The 23201-nt window shown below is 39.9% G+C and overlaps 1 protein-coding gene across 6 annotated transcripts; it reads right to left on the bottom strand.

Moving 5' to 3' along the window:
• Nucleotides 1–1412: 1412 nt before the first annotated feature.
• Nucleotides 1413–22622, bottom strand: LOC135335654 (uncharacterized). 6 transcript variants are annotated; one of them, XM_064531218.1, is made up of 10 exons: nt 21715–22619; nt 20984–21332; nt 20880–20912; nt 19990–20057; nt 18320–18653; nt 17857–18184; nt 17455–17639; nt 14992–15075; nt 14778–14864; nt 1413–1875 (listed from the first exon to the last, which is right to left on the bottom strand). In XM_064531218.1, exons 2-10 carry the CDS (start codon nt 21306–21308, stop codon nt 1496–1498), a joined length of 1824 nt encoding a protein of 607 aa, XP_064387288.1. In that variant the 5' UTR covers nt 21309–21332; nt 21715–22619; the 3' UTR covers nt 1413–1495. The 6 variants fall into 6 exon arrangements, with proteins under 6 accessions (XP_064387288.1, XP_064387308.1, XP_064387304.1 ...); XM_064531234.1 differs by lacking the exon at nt 1413–1875 and adding an exon at nt 10867–11318 and having other exon boundaries at nt 14992–15072; nt 21715–22569; XM_064531226.1 differs by lacking the exon at nt 1413–1875 and adding an exon at nt 10867–11318 and having other exon boundaries at nt 20880–20909; nt 21715–22567.
• Nucleotides 22623–23201: the final 579 nt, after the last annotated feature.

Raw genomic sequence — 23201 nt, 5'->3', positions numbered from 1 at the left:
AGAATATCCATTCGTCAGAATCTGACGAACGACTGACGCATGCGCAGACAACTAGTACCAGGCCCAGTTGTTCGCCTAACCGTTATAAAAGCGAAAACTCGGCCTGGGATCGAGGCTAGCATAATAGTTAAATGCGTGCGGAAATTTGCACCAACAAAAATTATCCCCATAGTAGCTTCAGAATCTTTGAGCTTTTTTGGACTGCCAGTTTAGGAGTAGCAACCTTGAAAATTTGGGACATTTCAGGTAAATAGCAATTTCCGGACGGGACACATAATAACGCAAACTCTAATTACCTTTTCTATAACACTAAGTGAAAGCACATTATTATTGTTTTTTTTTTATACTGGAATTTAACAACGAATTCCACTCAGTCATTACAAAGTATAGAGTATAGAGGAGCTTAAATGGAACAAAAGATGGGTTGAAAAGCAACAGTACAAGTTATTGTAGATATACAATGTAGACGAGCATAGCAATCAACAATCTGATAAATACGAACACAAACAGAACATCAACGGTTATGTACGACATGATTAGATCAGTACAGAGCATAGCGATCAAGACTTTGTCTTATACAACCCAATACTGGTGAACCCTCCTTTGGTGCCTCTGCCATAATAATAGGTGGCGCTCGCCTAGACATTGCTGCGAACGGTTTTTCGGGAAGCCGCTTTGAGAAAACGTTTTAACGTTCGATGTTTAATCCACATGCCCCTTTAAGTCGAATGTCATCACTATAATTATATATATATATTATATATAGCTATCTGTCACCTATAGAAAGCACGAAAATATCAAGAAATAAGCATAAGAGAAGTGAAACACAGCTCCTTTAACCTGTCACTCTTGCACTGGAGGCCTTGGCAATGCTGCCACTACATGTACATGCTAAAAAAGTCTGGCATCACTACTCTCTGTAAAACACGACCAACTTTGCCATGAGTTGGTTACGATGCAGGCTCTTTTTATCCCTACTACGTTCCTCAATTATTTCATTAGGGGTGCAAGATCGTCGATTTAAAGGCTAAATTGGACGTGCTGCCAATGGACCTATACTAGCTCAAGAATTAAACCTGCATGCGTGCTCATTCTCACCAAAACTCTATTACAATAACATGCTTACACTTCTACCTTTTGCTCATACAGAAACTGTACTATGGAAAAAACTAAGTAAGTAAGTAAGTAACCCTGAGGCAAGAAGGATTGTGCTACCAGGGAAGTATAGCTGCCTGTACAGAGACATTCTAGAAAGAGTGACCAAAGACAACGATGCTAACACCCAAGATTCCCCCATAATCCAATAACCTTGTTCCACTTAGAGATAATTATTTTAGGGACTATTATTTTATGAAAAGTTTTGCAAATGCTCTCAGCTGGCATCATTATACTAGCTAGAAATGGACCATGAAGAAATAGTGTAAAATAATTATTAGCGTAACGTATAATTATACGTTGTCAAAAATAAAGTGGTTGTTGTCAACCTATAGATCTATCATTGTTCATAACAGTGTGTTTGTGCACAAGTATTGAGGCCAACTTCTTCCAGTGCTGACGCCAGTGTTGCATACGTGAAAGAGTCACCAGCTTTACTTTGCCACTTTTGCAACATCTCCATCGGTTTGAGGTGGTGCTTTATTTTGGGGTTATTTTCAATTGTGTTTTTAAGGTCCATGAATTTCATTCCTAATGCCACACCAACATCCATCCACTGGTCTCCAAGCTCGCGGCCAATCTTCATGAGAACTTGCTCACCTTTAATCTTTCCTGCTTTTGTTCTCTTTGGGCTGCTAGCAGGTGGGTCTCTTCCGCCTTTTCGACCAGATTGTGTTGTCTCTTCAGTTCTGGTAACAAGTTTAGGTTCACTCTGAGTACCTGTAGTCATTGAATCATAATTACGATCAGGTATATGCAAAGTCTAGTGAGCGGTAACTAATAGCACATGCACTCTGTATTTATTTATAATATCGTGTTAATTGTTGCCAGCACACTCATTCCAACAGTTAGAGAGCGTAAAGAAGCTTCTCCCAGGTTGGTCTGCTTCTCTATAATTATTAACCAATTTTGAAGCATTTCCTGGAGATCGAGTGCTAGCTTTGCCAGTTTTTCCACGATATTTATTTTTAATTCCATTCAAAGTGTCAATACCCAACCCCAAAGCGAATGCAATATTGTACCACTTGGTATTTGCGCTAGTCAACTGTCAAAAAGCCCAATAATTATGTTATTTGTCATCAGTTATTATAGAATAGTGAGTAGAAAGTCATTGGAAATTACTAGAATCTATACTCTATTAAAATTGGAGTGCAAGCAAGTTATAACACGTGTAGATCTAAGAGATGACATAATTATATTGACAGGTATAGCTAGAGCTGTTTACATGAAGAAAGCTGTTTGTATTATAGAGATCTTAGCTGCAAAACCTTGGAGCATAATAGTATTACTGCATGTGGTGAACCACCATACCAAGGAAGAGAAAAAAGCGGATTGGCAAGTATCTTCTAACAATTTATTTGAATACAGGAAACTTCAACCATTGACAATTGCGTAGCAGCATTATTTGGCACAATCATGAAACTTAGCTGTAGCTCGTCCCTACATGCAGCCTTTTCGAGCTAGAGAAGCCGTTAGGGAGGTGACCAGGCATGGCATGGCTTTCATTAATAGTGGCCTATAATGGCGCTATAGTTTAATCTAGTTTCGCGGAAGCCATGCAGACACAAGAATAAGGTATCACCATACAGATTAATTTTGTGTTTACCGCACAACAAATATGTATAGTGGCGCTCTAAGTGGCTTTGTTCTGCTGCATTGTAACTGTCAAGTAGATTAATTGATAGGGTCTGGCCAATTTAGATTTGTGTTGACTGCGCCACAAATATATAATTATAGTGGTGCTCTAAGTGGCGATAAGTGTTTGTAGTAAGCTGTGAATTAAGCACAGCCCCAAAAATAGATTTGGCAATCTAATTATGTGGTTTCACATTAATTATACGTATCACTGTTTTTATACTCAAGTGCATAGGTGCTAACTGACTTTGTGACGTGGCTAAACCACAGCATAGTATAAGGATACTGCATGCGGGTTTTGCAACTAGATGCAAACGAAAGTGTAACCAACCACATGAAAAATGCTGCAATCTGATATGGTGCCACTATAGTGGCAGAACAAATCCAGATAAGCTTGCAACCCAACCTCCCACCCTAACGGAAGGTCGGACCACGCCCAACTAGTTTCACACATTGTTCGTCGTTCATTGCTGAAATGGTGCTATAATTATAATAATTTATAAGCGCCTTATTTCGCTGCTGTGTGTATGCAGTATATTATGTATCATAATAATTATTGGAATAGGCTAATGAAGTGAAAAGAACAATAGATAAACAAATTTGAAAATTTGGCGTAGGCCTATTGATATAGAGCGTATTCAGAGCGTATTCAGATAGATAGAGAGAGAGAGAGAGAGAGAGAGAGAGAGAGAGAGAGAGAGAGAGAGAGAGAGAGAGAGAGAGAGAGAGCTAGAGGATGATTGGTCATCACCTAGTCTTACCACAAATCTATCCATTGCTTTTTGTAGTACATGTGGTTTGTAGTGTTCTATAGATACGTCCACAATTTCAAACCAGCATACTAAGTTACATGGAGTTGCCGGAGTATATCGCTAATATTAGGCACAAACAACACCCCCTATATTATAGGGGGTGTGGTGACCGTAAGTGGGCGTGGCCTCAACTTTTCTGCGCTGGTGCGTGCGGTTTCTTTTCAAACTTCCCCCCTAAATATAAAATCCTGGATGAAACCCTGACAGGTGGCGTTTGGAGTCGTACTTGACTCTCTGGATGAGCAACAATTGCTGGCGTCACCGAAGATGAGAGCCACGAGGTAGAACAAAGTGTTACTGTATGTGCTGTACAGCAGTTTTAAGCACCTTTGCAACACATGAACACAAGCATAAAACCACAATGTACTATTGTAGTAAATTGTGGTTACTCAAATGGGAGACATCTGCAGTACTGTCCATGCAGTCCAGTGGTGTACTAAAAGTAGGAACCAGGCCCCTAACACTGCATGCTTGCTTTTTACCCAAGCTCAATTGAATCAAAGATCAAGCTTTTAATTGTACCAAATACACCAATCAATACCAGAGCATGCAATTTTTTTAGGGGACTACCCTAAGACCCCCTTGCAGGCGCACTTTAATATGTGTGCACATGCGTATCAGCTCCCCTTCTAAACTTTTTCCATGCTCTCTAAGTGATAACTCTCTTCCTACACCACTGCTATCACTGCTGTCAATAATTATGTTCACATTTCAAATTGCTAGTTATTTTTTCTGTGTGGTATGAGATAGACCAAGTACACACCTCAGCTCTGGTACACCATTCTCCATATATCACATCTGTGGAGTAGGCCTTATTACTGCAACCCTGTATATAGCTAGATCTATAGTTGTTGTGTTAGTACACTGGCCAATTTTTATTTGGTAAGAAACCACTCAAGGCTAGCCTGCATGTAGTCCACGTTTACATTGTGGGTTTACATTGTGGTTTACCCATTTGTGTGTGTGTGTTGCAAAGGTGCTTAAAACTGCTGTACATGGATTTTTTTTACAGCATATTGATTGAAGAGTTAGAGGGATTGGAAAGGAAGTTACCCTCGAGTAATATCCGCACTACGCTGCAGTTTAGTTGAGGCCATTACAACAATATCTCAGTATTCATACACAACGGTGCATAATAAACTACAAGTAATTGTGCTCAGTCCGTGCAACTCACTTATATATCAAGGTATAGTCCTTTTGTAGTACTGCCTGTAGTTATAACCAGGCTTACACGTTACACGTTCCATATTAACTCTAAAACAGCCTTGAGAACTTATAACTTTACTGGAATGTCTCTTTACTGGGTTTTTGCGCAGAAGTTGATGTACTTTTACATTGACTTCATTGTTAGTGGTTAAAAAATGGCGCAGAAATGTACCCTAGCCGTGATGACGTCACACTAATAATTATTAACGGTGAGCTAACATTCCATTGCTTTATGTGAAATGGCCTTGCTAAAAAATAATTAAAGTGTAAATCATGGCTCTCCTATTTACAGCAGATGGGAAGGGGTAGATTATGTACATGTATACTGATTATCAACGCAATTATCGATGAAAGGTCAGGCATTTCACTAGATGTTTTATATGGCCTCAGTGCTTGCTACATTTAAGGATCCTTTACCAGTCCCACAATGAATGCATGAAGTCACTGTATTCAAAGGGAACAGTGTAGTTAGGTACTGGTGACCTCACTGATAAATCAAAGTTTAATTTATCAGTACCAGTACCTCGATAACCTTGATTATCCGGCTAGGAAAATTTCTCTACAATATAATTATAGGCTCAAAGTTCAACTGATAACCAAGAAATGGCATGTCCCTTTAATGTCCCTTTTAATAATGGAAATGCAACTTTAATGAAAATGCATACACAAATAACAGCTTAATGATAGTTGTTATGCCAGACAACAATTAAACTACAATGAATTTTGTGTGCAAAGCTTTATACATATGCATGGCAGTATACAGTAGTGAACGGCTGCACGAGATGACCTTAAGCTTCTTTCCTTGAAGCCCTAGCCTATACTGTATTACTAGAATGCATCAAACATTTGCGAATTTTGCGAGGGTTGATCAATTCGCATCAAAAAAATTCGCATTATTACTAGTAAATACACACGATCCTTGCCAGAACGCAATAGTTAGATCGCAAAGGGTCAAATTTTATGCTGATTTGGCTCATTCGCAAAGGTTTTTCACTCGCAAATTTATTCTAGTAATACGGTATACATAATTATACCACACTTACGTCACCACACTTACGTCACCACTAATTGATCTCATTGGTCAACAGCTGTAGGATATAATATACCGTATAGCGGGTAATTTTCGGGGGACAAAATATTTGTGGTTCAGCAATAATTATTGAGACATTTCGTGGATAATATTTTCGTGGTTGGAGCTTGGATTGTAGGTAAAGGTAGGCAAGGTCGCTTCATTCGTGGGTAAAATATTCGTGGTCAGACCTCCAACCACGAAAACCACGAATATTTTGCCCCACGAAAATTACCAGCTATACGGTAGCATACGGCCCCAGGCATGTACAGTTTTTCAAGTTGTTTTTTAGATTTTTCATTTGTTCAAGAAAGTAAGCAAAGAGAAAAGAGCCATGCTTGACGGTACTAAGACTCAAAGCGACGGCAAAAACACGGAAGGTGCTCTCCAACAAGATGGCTAAGCTTCCATGGGTCCATGGGCGCGGTTTAGATATATTTTATCCAAGAAGAGCTTGAACTCCAGTAAGGGACGTCAAATGGTCAACAAGGAAGCTCTTGAGCATCTGTAGGTGCTCAACTAGCTCTTTGACGGCTGAAAAATCCGGCCGCATAGTCTTGTTCTTTTTTGCAGTCTGCATCGTGGATTGAATTGTTGCTAGGGGGAGGTCCTTTTATAGTGCTGCGGTCACATGGTATAAGTCAGATATGCCACACCTACTCGGAGGATATGAACCCCATAATTGTATCCTCCTCTTAGGTGTGGTAGACTATATCCTATACTTATGACACACAATGAACCGATCACAATCGCGGAATTATTTGCTCCCCAAGAAAGGTGTGCATCTGGCTAATGACAGAACATGGCCTTGTATATCAATTTACAGTCGTAAATATACCTGTCGCAAAGTCTTTAGTCTGAGATCCCTAGGTAGAGAGAGGGCGAGGTTATTCCTGTCAAGGGTGGGAGTAATTATATTGGCTCAGAGTTGTGGGGGCGAAGGTGATAACATCAATTTGTATGTTACCTTGCAAGGTTGTGGTGCGTTGTGGAGTCAAGTACTAGTGATTATGTGTATATAACTAGAACTCCAGCTCTGACAGCCGTGAATGCACACGTACGTGTAGGGCGAGGAGGTACGTGGGATGATCTCTGCATGTGATTTGAAACTACTATTTATACATGCTGGCAGAAAGTACACATTTCACTAGCTAGGTAGCTAGCTAGCTCTGCTGCGCTGAGCTCAATTCATCTGGCACAGGAGAATTAGCATTTTTAGCTGTGATGTCTTTACCTATCACAGCCTGTGAACCGGCAGGGAAACTCTATGGAGTGGGTAATGATCTGCCATTATTGTTTTCATTAAGGACAAAATACAATGTCATTATGAACAGGGAAACTCTATGGAGTGGGTAATGCAATGATCTGCCATTATTGTTTTCAAAAACATTAAGGACAAAATACATTATGTATGTAGATGTAGCACTGACTTATTAGTATTAATGCTGAAGGCTACGGTTAGCCGTTTGTTTCAAAATTGTTGATCATTCCAAGCGGTATTTTATCAAGCGATATATTTTACAATCATTGAGCGATAATTATAACTCTAGCGATGTACATAATTATTTATCTAGGGATACAAACATTAAGCGATGAATACGAGTTTAGAGTTCATAGGGTTCAAAGGGTACATCCTGCAGCCTTTAATTAGAGTACATATGCATAGACAGAAAGACATTCGTGACTGAAATAACTTATTTCAGTCACGAATGTCTTTCTGTCTATTAACAATTATGTTCCTCTTGGGGTTTAGGAGCAAGCAGGTTCTGAAACCCTGCCCTAACACTTTTGCATTGCATGGCATATCCACCCTCGTCATTCTTGCTGCTGAATGCATACATGGGGTGTGTTAGCCTCGATCCCAGGCCGCACTTCCCACTTCACTTAGGGAAGTGGGCCCGGTATCGACTGCTTGCGCATGCGCTAATATCCCCCGGTATCTGGGGGCTTTGGATAACATCGTATATGCTCAGTAAAACTATGACATCACAACGAACGGAAGTGGATTGTTCTATTGAAGGTTTCTAGCTCATCGGATAGCATTCTCTGATAGCTACCCTTAGCCTGCAGCCTTTAACACTAACTTTGGTGAACGTCTACTATACTACTGCTACTGATTCTATCAGAAAAAAATAGCAGTACAACAAACCTACACAGCTCTGTCTCTAGCTAGCTAGCTATATAGCTCTGTGTATGATTTTTAAGATTTTTCTCTGATGAATTCAGTATTATAGGAAATTTTACGGGTAAAAATATCCCAATAATTTGGTGCATGCGCAAGCAGTCGATAGCAGGCCTTCTTTCCCATGAAGGCCGGTGAAGGAGCGAGGCTAGTGGTGTGTAGGACACCGTAATTAGTGTAGATATGTATACCTAATGTAAGATTTTTGGGCAAAACATGGGTGTCAGGCCAAGCGGAACCAGCCGCCCCTGTCACAGTCCCCCCCACCATGCATGTAGGGAGCAATCCTTTCGCCTGCTCAACGCTCTTAACTGGTGACATTCACTTCTAGATGAGGACCAATTACTGCCCATGTGCATGCGTATTTTTATTCTTATAGGTCATAGTAGATGTGGTTTGGGGAAGGATAAACTTTGTGGCTCTCCTTTGTATTTTTTCTTGTCTTTGAGCAGCATTGGTCACCAGAGGTGAGATCCATACGATAGCTGAGATAGCCTATAGAACTCGCACTCCTGGGTTTACTATAAGTATGAGTTTTTTCTACTAGCTCTCTCTCTCCTAAACCCCATTTACACCAGGCCTATAATCCAGGTTGGAATCCTGATTAAACCTAACCGCGTTCGTATAAACGGCCCTTATCCGCGTTCTAGTCCGGATTAGCGCAATAAGCCAACCACTTCTAGAGGTGGTGCAGATTGTGTCAGAAGCGGTGTAAGCACAGAGAGCTAATTGAGGTGTTGTACATGTTCGTGGGTGTTTCTAGGCCTATAGCTTCCATCAGCCAATGTTTGCGTAAATGCAATTAGTGGTCATTTTACTACGCCCACTACTCAGAAAATCTGACCCGGATTAGGTGTACATGTGGTGTAAACGAGGCTTTAGATCCTGTGTTTGTTGAAGGAGAACGTGGTTATAGCGGGCGGGGCATTTTTAAATGGGGCGTGGTCTAAAAATTCAGCACGGTGGAAATTTTCTTATTTCGTATTGCATTAAAGAGCATTAAAAACTACGAAGTCACTATCCTGAGCTGCATGTTACGAATATTCGAAAAATAATTTAATAGTGACTTACTTTCAACATTTCAGTCCACCATACTAAGGAACTAGGACTCGTAATGCTCAGGCATAATAATTATTTAAATGTGTGTGAAAATTTTGCACCAACAAAAATTATCCGCATAGCTTTAGAATATTTGACTGTATTATCCCAGTTCAGGAGCAGCAACCTTGAAAATTCGGGACATTTCAGGTAAATAGCAATTTCCGGACGGGACACAGGACAGAGTCTCCAAATTCGGGACTGTACAGTTGGCACCTATGCTATTGGTACATACAGGCATGTATCTCAAAAGGGTGCTACATATGTATCTCCTAATCAGGACAACATTTTTTAAATAACCATGCACATAACACACCCACCACCAAGGGATCATGGAAATCAAGACTTTAGAAGTCTGCATGCATAAGGCCCTCCAACTAACAATTTAGTTTTCTGTCCTGAATTCTCAGAATTTGATGAGAGCGAGCTCTTAACATTATCTATTACAATGAATTTTCCATTTGCATATTGCTCAGCCAAAAGTACATAATTATAGCCTTGTGGCTTAATGACAGTTACTGCATGATAATGGAGTAAAAACGTATACAGAAGTCAATAATGGAAAAACGAGTGCTGCAAGCTGCCTCTCACCATGTTTTGCTTTCGCTTAGTGTTATAGAAGAGGTAATTAGTTTGCGTTATTATGTTGTATAAAGTATACTGTTTTTTTTATACTGGAATTTGACAATGAATGCCACTCGGTTATTATAGAGTAGAGGAGCTTAAAAATGGAAACAGAATGCATGGGTTGAAAAGCAACAGTACTGCATGTTATTGTAGATCTACAATGTAGACGAGCATATAGCAATCAACAATCCGATAAGTAGAACACAAACAAAACATCAAAAGTTATGTATGACATGACTGGATCAGTACAGAGCATAGCAATCAAGACTTAGTCTTATACAACCCATTACTGGTGAACCCTCCTCTGGTGCCTCCGCCATAGTAGCAGGTTGCGCTCGTCTATAGACATCGCTGCGAACGGCTTTTGGGGAAGCCGCTTTGAGAAAATGTTTTGACATTATACGTTTAATCCACATGCCGCTTTTAAGTCGAATGTCATCTATATATAATATATAATTATAGCTATCTGCCACCTATATAGAAAGCACGAAAATATCAAGAAACGAGCGTAAGAGAAGTGGAGCACAGCTCCTTTACTGTCACTCATGCACTGGAGGCCTCGGCAATGCTGCCACTACATGCATGCTAAAAAAGTCTGGCATCACTACTCTCTGTAAAACACGACCAACATAACCATGAGTTGGTTACGATGCAGGCTCTCTTTCTCCCTACTACGTTCCTCAATTATTGCATTATAGGGGTGCAAGATCGTCAATTTCAAGGCTAAATTGGACGTGCTTCCAATTATGGACCTATACTATATGTAGCCCAAGAATTGAACCTGCATGCGTGCTCATTCTCACCTAACAAAACTCTATTACAATGACATATTTACACTTCTACTACCTTTTGCTCATACAGAAACTGTATGGAAAAAACTAAGTAAGTAAGTATACCCTGCATGCATGAGGCAAGAAGGAGAGTGACCAAAGACAACGATGCTAACACCCAAGATTCCCCCATAATCCAATAACCTAGAGATATTTTAGGGACTATTTATACGGACTTTAGAGAAAAGTTTTGCAAATTAATGCTCTCAGCTGGTATCATTACTAGCTAGAAATAGACCATGCATGAAGAAATAGTGTAAAATAATTATTACCGTAACATATATACGTTGTCAAAAATAAAGTGGTTGTCAACCTATAGATCTATCATTGTTCATAACAGTGTGTTTGTGCACAAGTATCGAGGCCAACTTCTTCCAGTGCTGACGCCAGTGTTGCATACGTAAAAGAGTCACCAGCTTTACTTTGCCACTTCTGCAACATCTCCATTGGTTTGAGGTGGTGCTTTATTTTGGGGTTATTTTCAATTGTGTTTTTAAGGTCCATGAATTTCATTCCTAATGCCACACCAACATCCATCCACTGGTCTCCAAGCTCGCGGCCAATCTTCATGAGAACTTGCTCACCTTCGATCTTTCCTGCTTTTGTTCTCTTTGGGCTGCTAGCAGGTGGATCTCTTCCGCCTTTTCGACCAGATTGTGTTGCCTCTTCAGTTCTGGTAACAAGTTTAGGTTCACTCTGAGCACCTACAGTCATAATTACGATCAAAGTCTAGTGAGTGGTAATTAATAGCACACCCTGTATTTATTTATGACATCGTGTAATTAATTGTTGCCAGCACACTCATTCCAACAGTTAGAGAGCGTAAAGAAGCACACACCTTCTCCCAGGTTGGTCTGCTTCTCTATATTAACCAATTTTTAAGCATTTCCTGGAGATCGAGTGCTAGCTTTGCCAGTTTTTACACGATATTTATATTTTAATTCCATTCGAAGTGTCAAAAAACCCCAAAGCAAATGCAATATTGTACCACTTGGTCTTTGCGCTAGTCAACTGCCCATAATTATGTTATTTGTCATCAGTTATTATAGGATAGTGAGTAGAAAGTCATTGGAAATTACTGGAATCTATACTCTATTAAAATTGGAGTGCAAGCAAGTTATAACACGTGTAGATCTAAGATGACATTGAAAGGAATAGCTAGAGCTGTTTACCTGAAGAAAGCTGTTTGTATTATAGAAATCTTAGCTGCAAAACCTTGGAGCACAGTATTACTGTGGTGAACCACCGTACCAAAGAATAGAGGAAGAGAAAAAAGTGGATTGGCAAATATCTTCTAACAATTTGAATACAGGAAACTTCAACCATTGACCATTGCGTAGCAGCATTATTTGGCACAATCATGAAAACTTAGCTGTAGCTCGTCCATACAGCCTTTTCGAGCTAGAGAAGCCGTTAGGGAGGTGACCGGAAGCATGGCTTTCATTAATAGTGGCCTATAATGGCCAAGTTTTACGGATCGAAGTTCCACTGTAGTTCTAAGTTATGATCTCATGCTAATCTAGTTTCGCGAAAGCCATGCAGACACAATTCAAGAGTAGGGTATCACCATACAGATTTGTGTTTACCGCGCAACAAATATGTTAGTGGAGCTCTAAGTGGCTGATAAGTGTTTGTCAGTAAGCTGTGAAACCGCACAGCCCCAGCCCGCACCTGCTTAGCTAGAATAGATTTGGCAAATCTAATTATGCAGTTTCACACTAGTTGGGCGTGGCCCGAACGTCCATTAGGATAGTAGGTCAGATTGCAAGCTTCTTGGATTTGTTCTGCTGCATTGTAACTGTCAAGTAGATTAATTGATAGGGTCTGGCCAATTTATATTTGTGTTGACTGCGCCACAAATATATAATTATAGTGGTGCTCTAAGTGGCGATAAGTGTTTGTAGTAAGCTGTGAAATTAAGCACAGCCCCAAAAATAGATTTGGCAATCTAATTATGTGGTTTCACACTAATTATATGTAACACTGTTTTTATACTCAAGTGCATAGGTGCTAACTGACTTCGTGACGTGGCTAAACCACAGCATAGTAAGGATACTGCATGCGGGTTTTGCAACTAGATACAAACGAAAGTGTAACCAAGAAAGTGTAACCAACCACATGCAAAATGCTGCAATCTGATATGGTGCCACTATAGTGGCAGAACAAATCCAAGATAAGCTTGCAACCCAACCTCCCACCCTAACGGAAGGTCGGACCACACCCAACTAGTTTCACACATTGTTCGTCGTTCATTGCTGAAATGGTGCTATAATTATAATAATTATTTCGCTGCTGTGTGTATGCAGTATAAATTATGTATCATAATAATTATTGAAATAATACGAATAATAGGCTGATGAAGTGAAAAGAATAATAGGTAAACAAATAGGTAAACAAATTTGAAAATTCGGCACAGGCCTATATATACCGATTGATATATTCAGATATCGAGGATCGCACAAGAGAACGGCCTTCCCTGAAGACATATCTGGACAACCCCTCGCACAGGCAGGGTTTCATCTAGTGGGGGGGGGGGGGAAGCTTCCTACCCAAAAGAAAGGGGAATATAGGAGAGGGAGAGAGAGAGAGAGAGAGAGAGAGAGAGAGAGAGAGAGTATAGACCCAACATTATCTACAAGACACGGTATTTTGCTACATGTAGCTTTGCTAGAGGACGATTGGTCATCACCTAGTCTTACCGCCACAAATCTATCCATTGCTTTTTGTAGTACATGTGGTTTCTATAATTATAGTGTTCTATAGATATACGGTCCACAATTTCAAACCAGCATACTAAGTTACATGTGCCGACGTACCCCTTAGCGGTAGAGGAGGCACTAGCTCCTTCTTTCCTTGAGGCCTATGGAGAAGGCTAGGCCATGCATGATACAACGTAATGCACGTTGCATATGCGCATACGAACTATATATAAACTATATTCTGGCCACGATATTTCAAGGGTGTAAATTTTCGCGGAAATGCCTTTAGAAAGGTTTTCGCGGATTTAAGTTTCGTGGAGCAGCAGCAGCATACATGCATGCAATATTAAATTCGCGGTTATAAATGTCTGCGGTACATACTTAATCCGCAAAGACCACGAACATTTATACTCTTGAAAATATATACCCGCTATATATACGGTATCTGGTATGTCAATAAAATAATATAGAAACAAGACTGTGCAATTAAGCATGCATGCAGTATTGTGTTAATGGCTATAATTATAAATAACTATTAAACAACCTATTAAACAACTATTCATTTCTACCATAATTAATTTTATATAGCTCATTTCTACCATAATTTATATAGCTATATTTATAGTCCTTTTTCTCTTTCAATTGCTTCTGCTACATCATAACGCATTACTGTAGGACGCCTTAGGCATTCACAGATGTAAGACCATGTCATTGGATTTGTTTGATCAGTGACTGAAAGACGCTTGGCTATCATCTTTGTTAGGCGACCACTATTGTCACGGAATTGATCTTGGATAGATTCCAACTGGTCATAGTTCATTCCAAGAGCCAATCCCAAATTGAACCAATTATTGCATGCGTTCACCAACGTCACACAAATTGTTTGAACATCCTTTCCAGTAAGTACAATGGGATCGGAGGACGGTTTTTGTTAGGATGCCCCTCGACTGATGACAATGCTATTGTATAAACATAAGCATCGTATGATGTACTTATATATAGCCAGTTAATCATCTGCACTTATGTATTATTATACAGTGGCGTAGGAAGGGGGGGCTCCACCCCATATTTCTAAGCTATTAATAAGCTGCAATTTGTCCATAATACACCTTCTCTCCTGAGTTATGTTGTGTTGTTAATATAAAAGTTGGGACTCATATACATAACTGGATGTCTTTGTGTCTGTATACAATTAACAGTTGTTTCCCACGCTAAATCACTTGTTTTTCAGGCCTTTTCCTTAAAATCGGATGCGGGAATGCACATTTTTGACAGGGCATCAGCATAATAAAAATAAAAAAACTCACATCATCGCATAAAAAATGTCAAAGGTCAATTATACGTCGTTTTTTTAATGAGTAAGCATGCAGGCGTGCCTGAGAAACAAATGGTTTTTAGTGTGTGTGGCCAAAGCCGTTCACTGAATCAATGTATTTATAAACTCATTATGAAAATAAAGCATACCGATATCCTCTTTCCAACGCTTTGAAGGAGTTTCAACTTCTTTATCTGATGCCAAAGCTCTTTTGCGATGACTTAAGGCTATAGGATCTGTATGCGTAATAGAGACATTATTATTTCGCCACAATAAACTGAGCATGCACTAAACAATTAAATAGCACAAAGCCTAATTGTCACACTTAGTCCATTAATTAATGTGTGCATGGGTGCTACTCACCTTCCGGTTGTGCACCAGATTGATCACCCTGTAGAAAACTTGCAGTAGCAGCCACTGGGGCACCATGTTGGGAACCATGTACTGCTAAGGAGGAGGAGTGGTGCATTCCAATCAATGAACATGAGCATGTCTTATAAGAGATTCCCACTAAAAACCCCCAAAATAATACAGTCATGTTTGGGGCGAGCATGAGCGAATTGTGATTTTGGGTTATAATTATGATGTGTGCATGTATAAGAGAAGTAGCTATAAGCCTATAATGATTTTGACGTGCATCGAGCAACTGCACAATAATACTAGTTGCATGCTCGATATCTTCGAAGGTGTATAGCCAATCGATATTGGCATGATAAATGCTAGCTGCTTGATATCTTAGAAGGTGTAGCCATTGTATATAATTGTCATGAGAAAGTTCAGCATCTTACAATGTTGCTGCCAAAAATGATACACACATGCATGCAGCAGTAGATATAACCTACAATTTTATGACGAAAAAGCTGGGTGCATGCACAGTCTGGCAGGAGAACATAATCAAAAGTTGATATGGCTCTTGCTTGACGCAAATACAAGCAGTAAGAAGAAAAACAACCTATAGTGCTTATATAGCAATCAAGTTAGCTGCATGCTGTTTGTGTGTGACCTCAGGAGTCCTTGTTTCCTTTCTGAGCTGGATGTGTAAATTAGCTGGCTTATTGCGTGGAAGTTGGTAAATCAGAGTACCAAATTAAAAGCATAATAGTTACAATTATTGTGCCGGTCCATGATACAATGTACTAGGTATACATGCATGCTTGCTTCGCTTGTTCCAATGATAGTATCATAGTTGATGTAATTATATGCAGCACTCGAAAAAGGAATTACACTTGCAAAATGGCGCACTTTGTTTTGAGTGCAAACTTTTAGTACACAGGTGGATCTACAGTTCAATTTTTGGTCTCTGTATTTACAGTTGCGACAGTTATACATCCAGTACAGCTATAATTATATGCATACGTGTAATAGTTATTATAGGCCAAAAAGTATATATATAGACGACCACAAACACGTCTTTTTATAAGTGGCAGAAAAAATATTACAATTATGGCGTAAGACCTAAAAATTGTTGAGTTGGTACCGTATCAGGGCCGTAAGAAGATTTTTTAGGTGGGGGGGGCAGAAAAAGGAATGGCCCCTCTCCTTGTGACGCAGGGGGTGGGTCCGGGAGGGGGAAATTCCCTCTCCCGTTCTGCCGGAGGCGAACTTTTTACATTTTGTATGTTCTCAGAGATAAACAGGAGAAAGACATAAATGAAATAATCTGCATGTGAAAGCTATAGCAAAATAGTTTATTCGACGTGTGTTTGGAAGCAAAGTCACGAGCAACTGCTTCAAAGTCAAGCGAATCAGTTAGCAACTTGTGTATATAAAGTAAGAATAGACGCTGTGGATTATCGAGCTTCGTGAAGAAGGTCTTAGTTTGCCTACCTTCTTCATCATGGGCAGGCTGAGGTACTGAAGAGAAAAGGAATGAATATTGTGCCATAGTGAGCTCTAGCTATATAAATTTCAGCTGCATGTGGATCAACTTACTTTAGTTACTGTACATGCAGTGTTGTTGCAACAAACCACATGCATTTAAAAGGCACTAAATATAATATCATCATCATGCAGGACGACTGTGGATCTGTTGGACTCTGCAGAGGGGCCGCCCCACCCCATTTCACTGTCTGAAACCAGGGCGGCTCTGCCCCTCTGGTTTTCAGAGTGGGGGGGCAGTTTCCCCCCCAGCCCCCCTGGTTCTTACGGCCCTGCGTATAGTAAGCGCATGCGCCTATAGGGAAAAAAGCAAGCCTCTATGCGCCTATTATCCAGATGCGCTTATAGAGATTAACCACGCCCATGACATTTCAATGAAGCAAATCCTCATTAGCTATAGCTGGATCGTTTGTCTGCAAGAGGTCTATTATAGTTATATCTGACAGCAGTAAGACAACTACGGGTAGTGAAAGAGACTTAACATCTATAAAGAAGTGTGGAGACCAGTTGTTGGGCAGAGAACTTTGCAGAAAACCATGCGCCTTCTATCAAGGCGCATGGTCTGCTTACCAGTATGCACCTATTAGGTCACACCAAATTGATCTTATGTTTCACGGACTTTTAATCCTCAAAAACAGACCAGGGTGGCAGGCAAAAAAAGAAAAAAATTTGACCACAAACAGAGTCACAACACACCACAAAAAGTCACTTTAGCAAAACGTTGTAACGTTTTGCTAGATCACGTGGCTATTCTGACCTCTGACCTGGACCACTAATTGGTTTATTTTTTTGGACATTCTGTAAAAATATGACCCGGAAAATCCGTGAAACATTGGTGTGGCCTTAGTTGATGTGTGCTTATTAACCAGATTATACGGTACTTAAATTCTGGTGCATGGCCCTGTAATCATTACATCAACTCCATCTACATGCAGTACCAAAATTCACCTTTAGTACCATACGCTCCATTCAATGTTTCGTAGTCAAGATTGGAAGGATTTTCTGCCTGCCGCCCATTGTGGTAGTCACGGTCATGAACTCCAAACAGCACCTTCCTATCCCGCTCATTTGTCACATGCTTGGCCACATCTGCTCGCTTTCGATACTTCGGTAGCAACCAGTTCCTGTCAAACCTATGCATGTTTATATTAATTGGGCAAGAAATAAACTTTGTATCACTATAGCTATAGCTATACGCATTATTAATGCATGTGGAACCCTGTATGTAGGTAGAATAGAACCTAGGCCTCTACAGATGCTGGACAGATCTATAATTATGTTTTAGTCCCTAGCTTGATCTACGTAAGTTAGACCTAATCTGGATCCACATAGCACCGCAGTACCACTCACCAATAGTGCATAATGCTGTCAGGATCGTATTCAGATCCATACGACGGTGCATCGTTATTGTCGGATCTGAACACAGCGGGACAAGCTTTTTTGCACTTTACTCCATCTTCCATATCACTTTTTGGAATAATGAATCGCTTTAACACATCCCAGAAGTCGGATCGCTGATGCTCGTGATCCAGGCCCAGAGCATGGCCAAACTCGTGAATTACCATGCTTCTCTGGTCAGCTTTTGTCATGCCATACAAGTTGAGCACCATCGTTGGTTTCTTTTTGTCAGTTTCCCAGGTGGCTGCGGTTCCAACCTTTGACCATGAGATCTCTTTCCCTGTAACAACAAACACTTAAAGCACATACATGACTATGGCCTATATAATAATAAGTAATATTACATTGAGCTGAAATTCAATGAGCTATAGAACCAAGAGCTACAATACAGTGTATATATAGAAACTGAACATACTCCGAAATTCCACACGGATATGGGCTTTTTCCTTTGTTGCTAGTCCCTCAGCAATCTGTGGGTAGTTGTCAGCATGGCTATTCCAGACAGCAGCCCAAGCCAGGATAGTGTCAACTGTTAAGAGACCCGCATTCCCACATTTCCAGTGATCGTCCTTAAGAATGCCGTCATTCAAGAAATGTATCTTCAGCTTAGGAATTTGCTCCACATCCCACAGTAAGTGGAGTCGTGCTACCCCACCCTGAGCATCTGTTGGGATGTTGGAGGCATCATCTTGGTCAATCTGCTCCAGTTTCTCATCGTCAGTGGTACAAAATATCTGCATCCCCTCTATCTGCACATGTATAGGATTATGTATAACCATGCATGCAAGGTTTAGGAAGTCTACCTAGAATTGCATGTGGTTGAATGCAAGATCAATAACTGAGAAAATGTATATAGCGTAATAATTGTAGTATGATTTGCAGGGGTATATAGTTTTGCATGATACATCTGATCCATGCATATAGCATTCATACTATGGTGAGCCTTTTGTTTCAAAATGGCGATGCAAAATACCATGTGTTGGTGTCCCAAAAATCAACTCGATTTTATCGACTTTATCTGGTAGGGATCGACTCGATTTTATCGACTTCATCTGGTAAGGATTGACTCGATGTGTTTTATCTTATCGACTGCTTCTGGTAAGGATCGACTCGATTCCAGGCCGCTGGGGGGAAAGGCGAGTTTAGAGGGCGGCTTGATATCGAGGCTATCTATGGCCGTACTCTTGCAACAAAGGCACTAGGCTCAGACAAGGCACTGAGACTCTTGAGGCCACAGGCACGCCTACAGCAGGTCAGAGTAGCTGACTTTCCAGGCACGCCTGCAGAAGGCCACAGCAGCTTACTTGTGCTGGGTCACAGTAATTAAATCACTAAATGCTTGTCTACTTGAGTTCATGAAACATAGCAAGTAGCTGCTGTGTGATCTCAGGCTCAGAAGGTCCCCATCTGAGCTACTCTGAGCTGCTGTATAGGCGTGCCTGTAGCCTTGTCTGAACCTAGCGCCTTCGTTGCTAGAGTACAGCCATATCAGGCCGCCCTCGAAACTCGCCTTTTCCCCCAGCGACCTGGAATCGAGTCGATCCCTACCAGATGAAGTCAATAAAATCGAGTTGATAAAACCAAGAGTTCATTAGGAAGAGTACACAACTCCAATAGACTGTACACAAAAAGCATTCCTCCAATCTTACGTCATAGATATACTGGCTGTAGTAACGCAACTAGCAGGAAAGGCAATGAATAAAATTAGTAACTCATTGCCTTTCCTACTGGCAGTTGTAAATTAGTGATAATTATCACAATCATCACTATTATGTTATTATTCATTGCAAATTTGTTTATACAACAGCATGTGGTTGCAACGTAAGGTAAGGTTGGAGAAACGCCCCTATGGTTTTAAGGTTGTGGAGAAACGCCCCCTTGGTTTTAAGGTTGGAGAAACGCCCCCTATGGTTTTAAGTAGAGTTGCGTACTCTTCCTAATGAACTCTTGATAAAACACATCGAGTCGATTTATCCTTCCCCAGTTTGGGACACCAACACATGGTATTTTGTATCGCCATTTTGAAACAAAAGGCTCACCATAATTATGATACGAGCAACCTTATAAGTATACAGTCAGGTGTACCTTGGAAAGCTGTGAAGAAGATGGAGAATTGCTTGCAGATTTATAGGGGGAATCTTTGGCTTTGGTATCTGTAAGATTTAAAGGTGAGTTTCAGATCACCAAATACAGTGGGTGCTGATGCTTCGGTGGAAAGCTGCATGTTTACACATTAATAATTATAGGTTCAAATGACCACACCACTACAGTAGAAAGGTCTTCATATTATTTTGAGGCACTCAATTTTTTAGGTTCGAGGGTCAATCCTCGAAAGCCTCGAAAATACCTACTATTATACTTTTTGCATGCATTATAGCTATTTTGCATCCAGGATTAATGTAGCCTCATCCCATGCAGACAGAATTTGTTCTTTCTATCTTAACAAATCAGCCTGGGTACGTGGCTAGCAGGAATGTAGCCTCGATCCTGGCCGCTTTTATCGAACGGGCAAACAACTAGCATTTAGGTTGGTTAAGGCTATTCATTGTCATTGTGTATCGATTCCAGGATGATAACATTGTTGCCATGGTTTACTATCACGTTGTGTAGGTTAACTAGCTGACTATTTATTTTAACCAGTAAAATAGTTCATACATGACCCAATCTCTATACAGTGCAATAGAAACTAGGTGGCTTTTTGGTCACAGTTAAATTCACATAACAATTAAAATGTTATCATATGAAAGGTATTTAATACATTTTGGGGTAGATATTTTGGTAGTTGTTAACCAGGAATGGTCAAAAAGAGTGTTGCAAATTTACTGGCTAACACCTGCATGCACTTTCATTGTAAGTAGCACTACAACAGTGGCGACATGCACACAACACTACCATATATATACCTTGCTTGAATGCGCAGAGACATGCAAAAAAACAGTAACCATGAATTCAATACTTGCTGTAGAGTTAGTTACCTGAATTTGGCTCAGGATCTTCTTCAACACCTGCTGTGTCAAAGAAACAATAATATCATAGTAGCACAATAATTATGCACTCTATAATTATATAGCTAACGTACTTTTGCAAAGGCTGCACATTTTACGTGCTAGGTTGGGTTCCCTAAGCTTGAGACAGTCATTTACAAACCGCAAGTATGTAGGATCCGGGTTGAATTCTCTCCACCACAGGACCACAGCCTCAGTTTTCTCGACAACAGATTTCAAGGGATCAGTGATATCAGCTAGCTCACCTTTGGGAATCTCGTAGTGCTTGGCAAATTTTTTGTAGCTTTCGACATCTGGTGCAATATCCTTCAGATGCTCAATAGCACATTTCTGTCGCAGTTGCTCATCTGTCACTTCTTTTTCTACCTTCAAATCATTGACTGTAATCTTCCTAGACATCACCCCCTTCTTACAGAATTGTATCTGCAGGGGACAAAATATTGACGAACAATTCTCGCCTCACACATGCACGTGACACGGTGCATGGACTGTTGTTTAGTTATAATTATACACACACTTCGCCACCTATATAATAGTGTCACTTTTATAATAATAATAATAATAATCTTCAGGGCCACAAATGAGAAACACAACAAACAAAGAAATATAATGCATAATGATAGCTGCTAGTCTACTATAACTAAGACAACATGCATGGAAGTATACTCTATACAATTACACATACATTACACATTCAGCTGCAGAGCAAATCGTTACAGTATAATCATGCATGCATGCATTGAAGATCTGCAATACATATTTTATCTTCATGTTGATTCAGCTATAATACAGCTAGTTCACTCACAGTGCTCCTTATAATAGTTGCAACGCGTGCATAGACACTGGTACAGTATAGCTCTAGTGAGCTCTCAAAATCTTCATGTATATAAGAGGCTGTATAATTTATACTGTTACCTCATTTGACCATTCTAATCATTGTCATGCTGTGCAGCCCACATGCATCTGCATCATTTCTGCATGTGAGCTAATGAATACTCTTAAACCTATCAAATATCAACATAATTATTAATGACACTCTTTCTCTGTCACGTTATGTAGATCTATATGACAATTGATTAAACTTTGCATGCATGCATGCATGCAGTCATACACAATTGTTTCGCCTCCATAACTTGACACTAAAGTATTATTTACTGCTGTTCTGAGGCACGTTTTGTATAGTAGCCCTGGATAGTATACCGTATTACTAGAATGTTTTGCGAGCATCAAACATATGCGAACTTTGCGAGGGTTGATCGATTCGCAACAATAAAATCGCAAAACCTAAATTATTACACACGATCCTTGCCAGAACGCAGATCGCAAAGGGTCAAAATTTCTGCTGATTTGGTTCATTCGCAAAGGTTTTTCACTCGCAAAATATTCTAGTAATACGGTATAGTCATTATTATTTTATTATATACGTACTCTGGCATATAGCCATTTGAATGCATGCATGTAAATCTATATGTACATAATAATTATAACACTCCATTTAGATGCAACTAGCCAGACTTCATGAATCTCCAAAAATGGCGACGTTTATACTTATGTTTGTGTAAAAAAATGTTGCCTTAAATTTGAATATACGATACATGCCTCGGGCATATGGTAATTTACTTTACAGTGATGAGCTATAAAATTACAATCAATAAGTGTATTATGTGATATGCATGCATGCACATAAACAAATAATAAAAGGAAAGGCAGTAGGGTATAATTATACCTCAACAAAATAGACAGAGCAATTTAAATACTCAAAACTGTCCTTTATATATAGCTCAGGTATACTGCTCATATGAATAGCTAATTATAATTATGAGCACATGCAGCCATATGTTGGAAAATTAGACTCTAGCTCATTTATAATCATGGTAAACAATCTTTATTTAATAGCATGTATGCATTGCACCTTAACCTAAAGCTGTTGCAATGGATTGCATGCAGTTACACACATTAAATCAACTTATTGCTGCCTATACAATGTGGGACCTTGCAGTTGGGCTTCTGGTAAACAGGTGCTGTGAAAAGCAAATACCTCTCTCACCAGAAGGGACACCACCATAACAATGGCTAGTGATTGTTTACACAACATACCCACTATAGTGGCTGATAAGTGCATGTATAGGAATTCAGGTCAATGCAAATACTTGGAAAATCAAGGCTATACACTACTATATAGATACACTTATATTCCATTGTAAATTCCCGCTGTTATATAATTCCATCGACTGCATGTATAGGTCAGTGACAGTGTGAGTATATATAGTGGACTGCATATAGGACAGTGGA

The sequence above is a fragment of the Halichondria panicea genome, chromosome 1 (genome assembly GCF_963675165.1).
Source record: "Halichondria panicea chromosome 1, odHalPani1.1, whole genome shotgun sequence".
NCBI lineage: Eukaryota > Metazoa > Porifera > Demospongiae > Suberitida > Halichondriidae > Halichondria > Halichondria panicea.
Note: the sequence above shows the minus strand (reverse complement) of the source record. Positions and strands in the feature narration are given on the sequence as shown.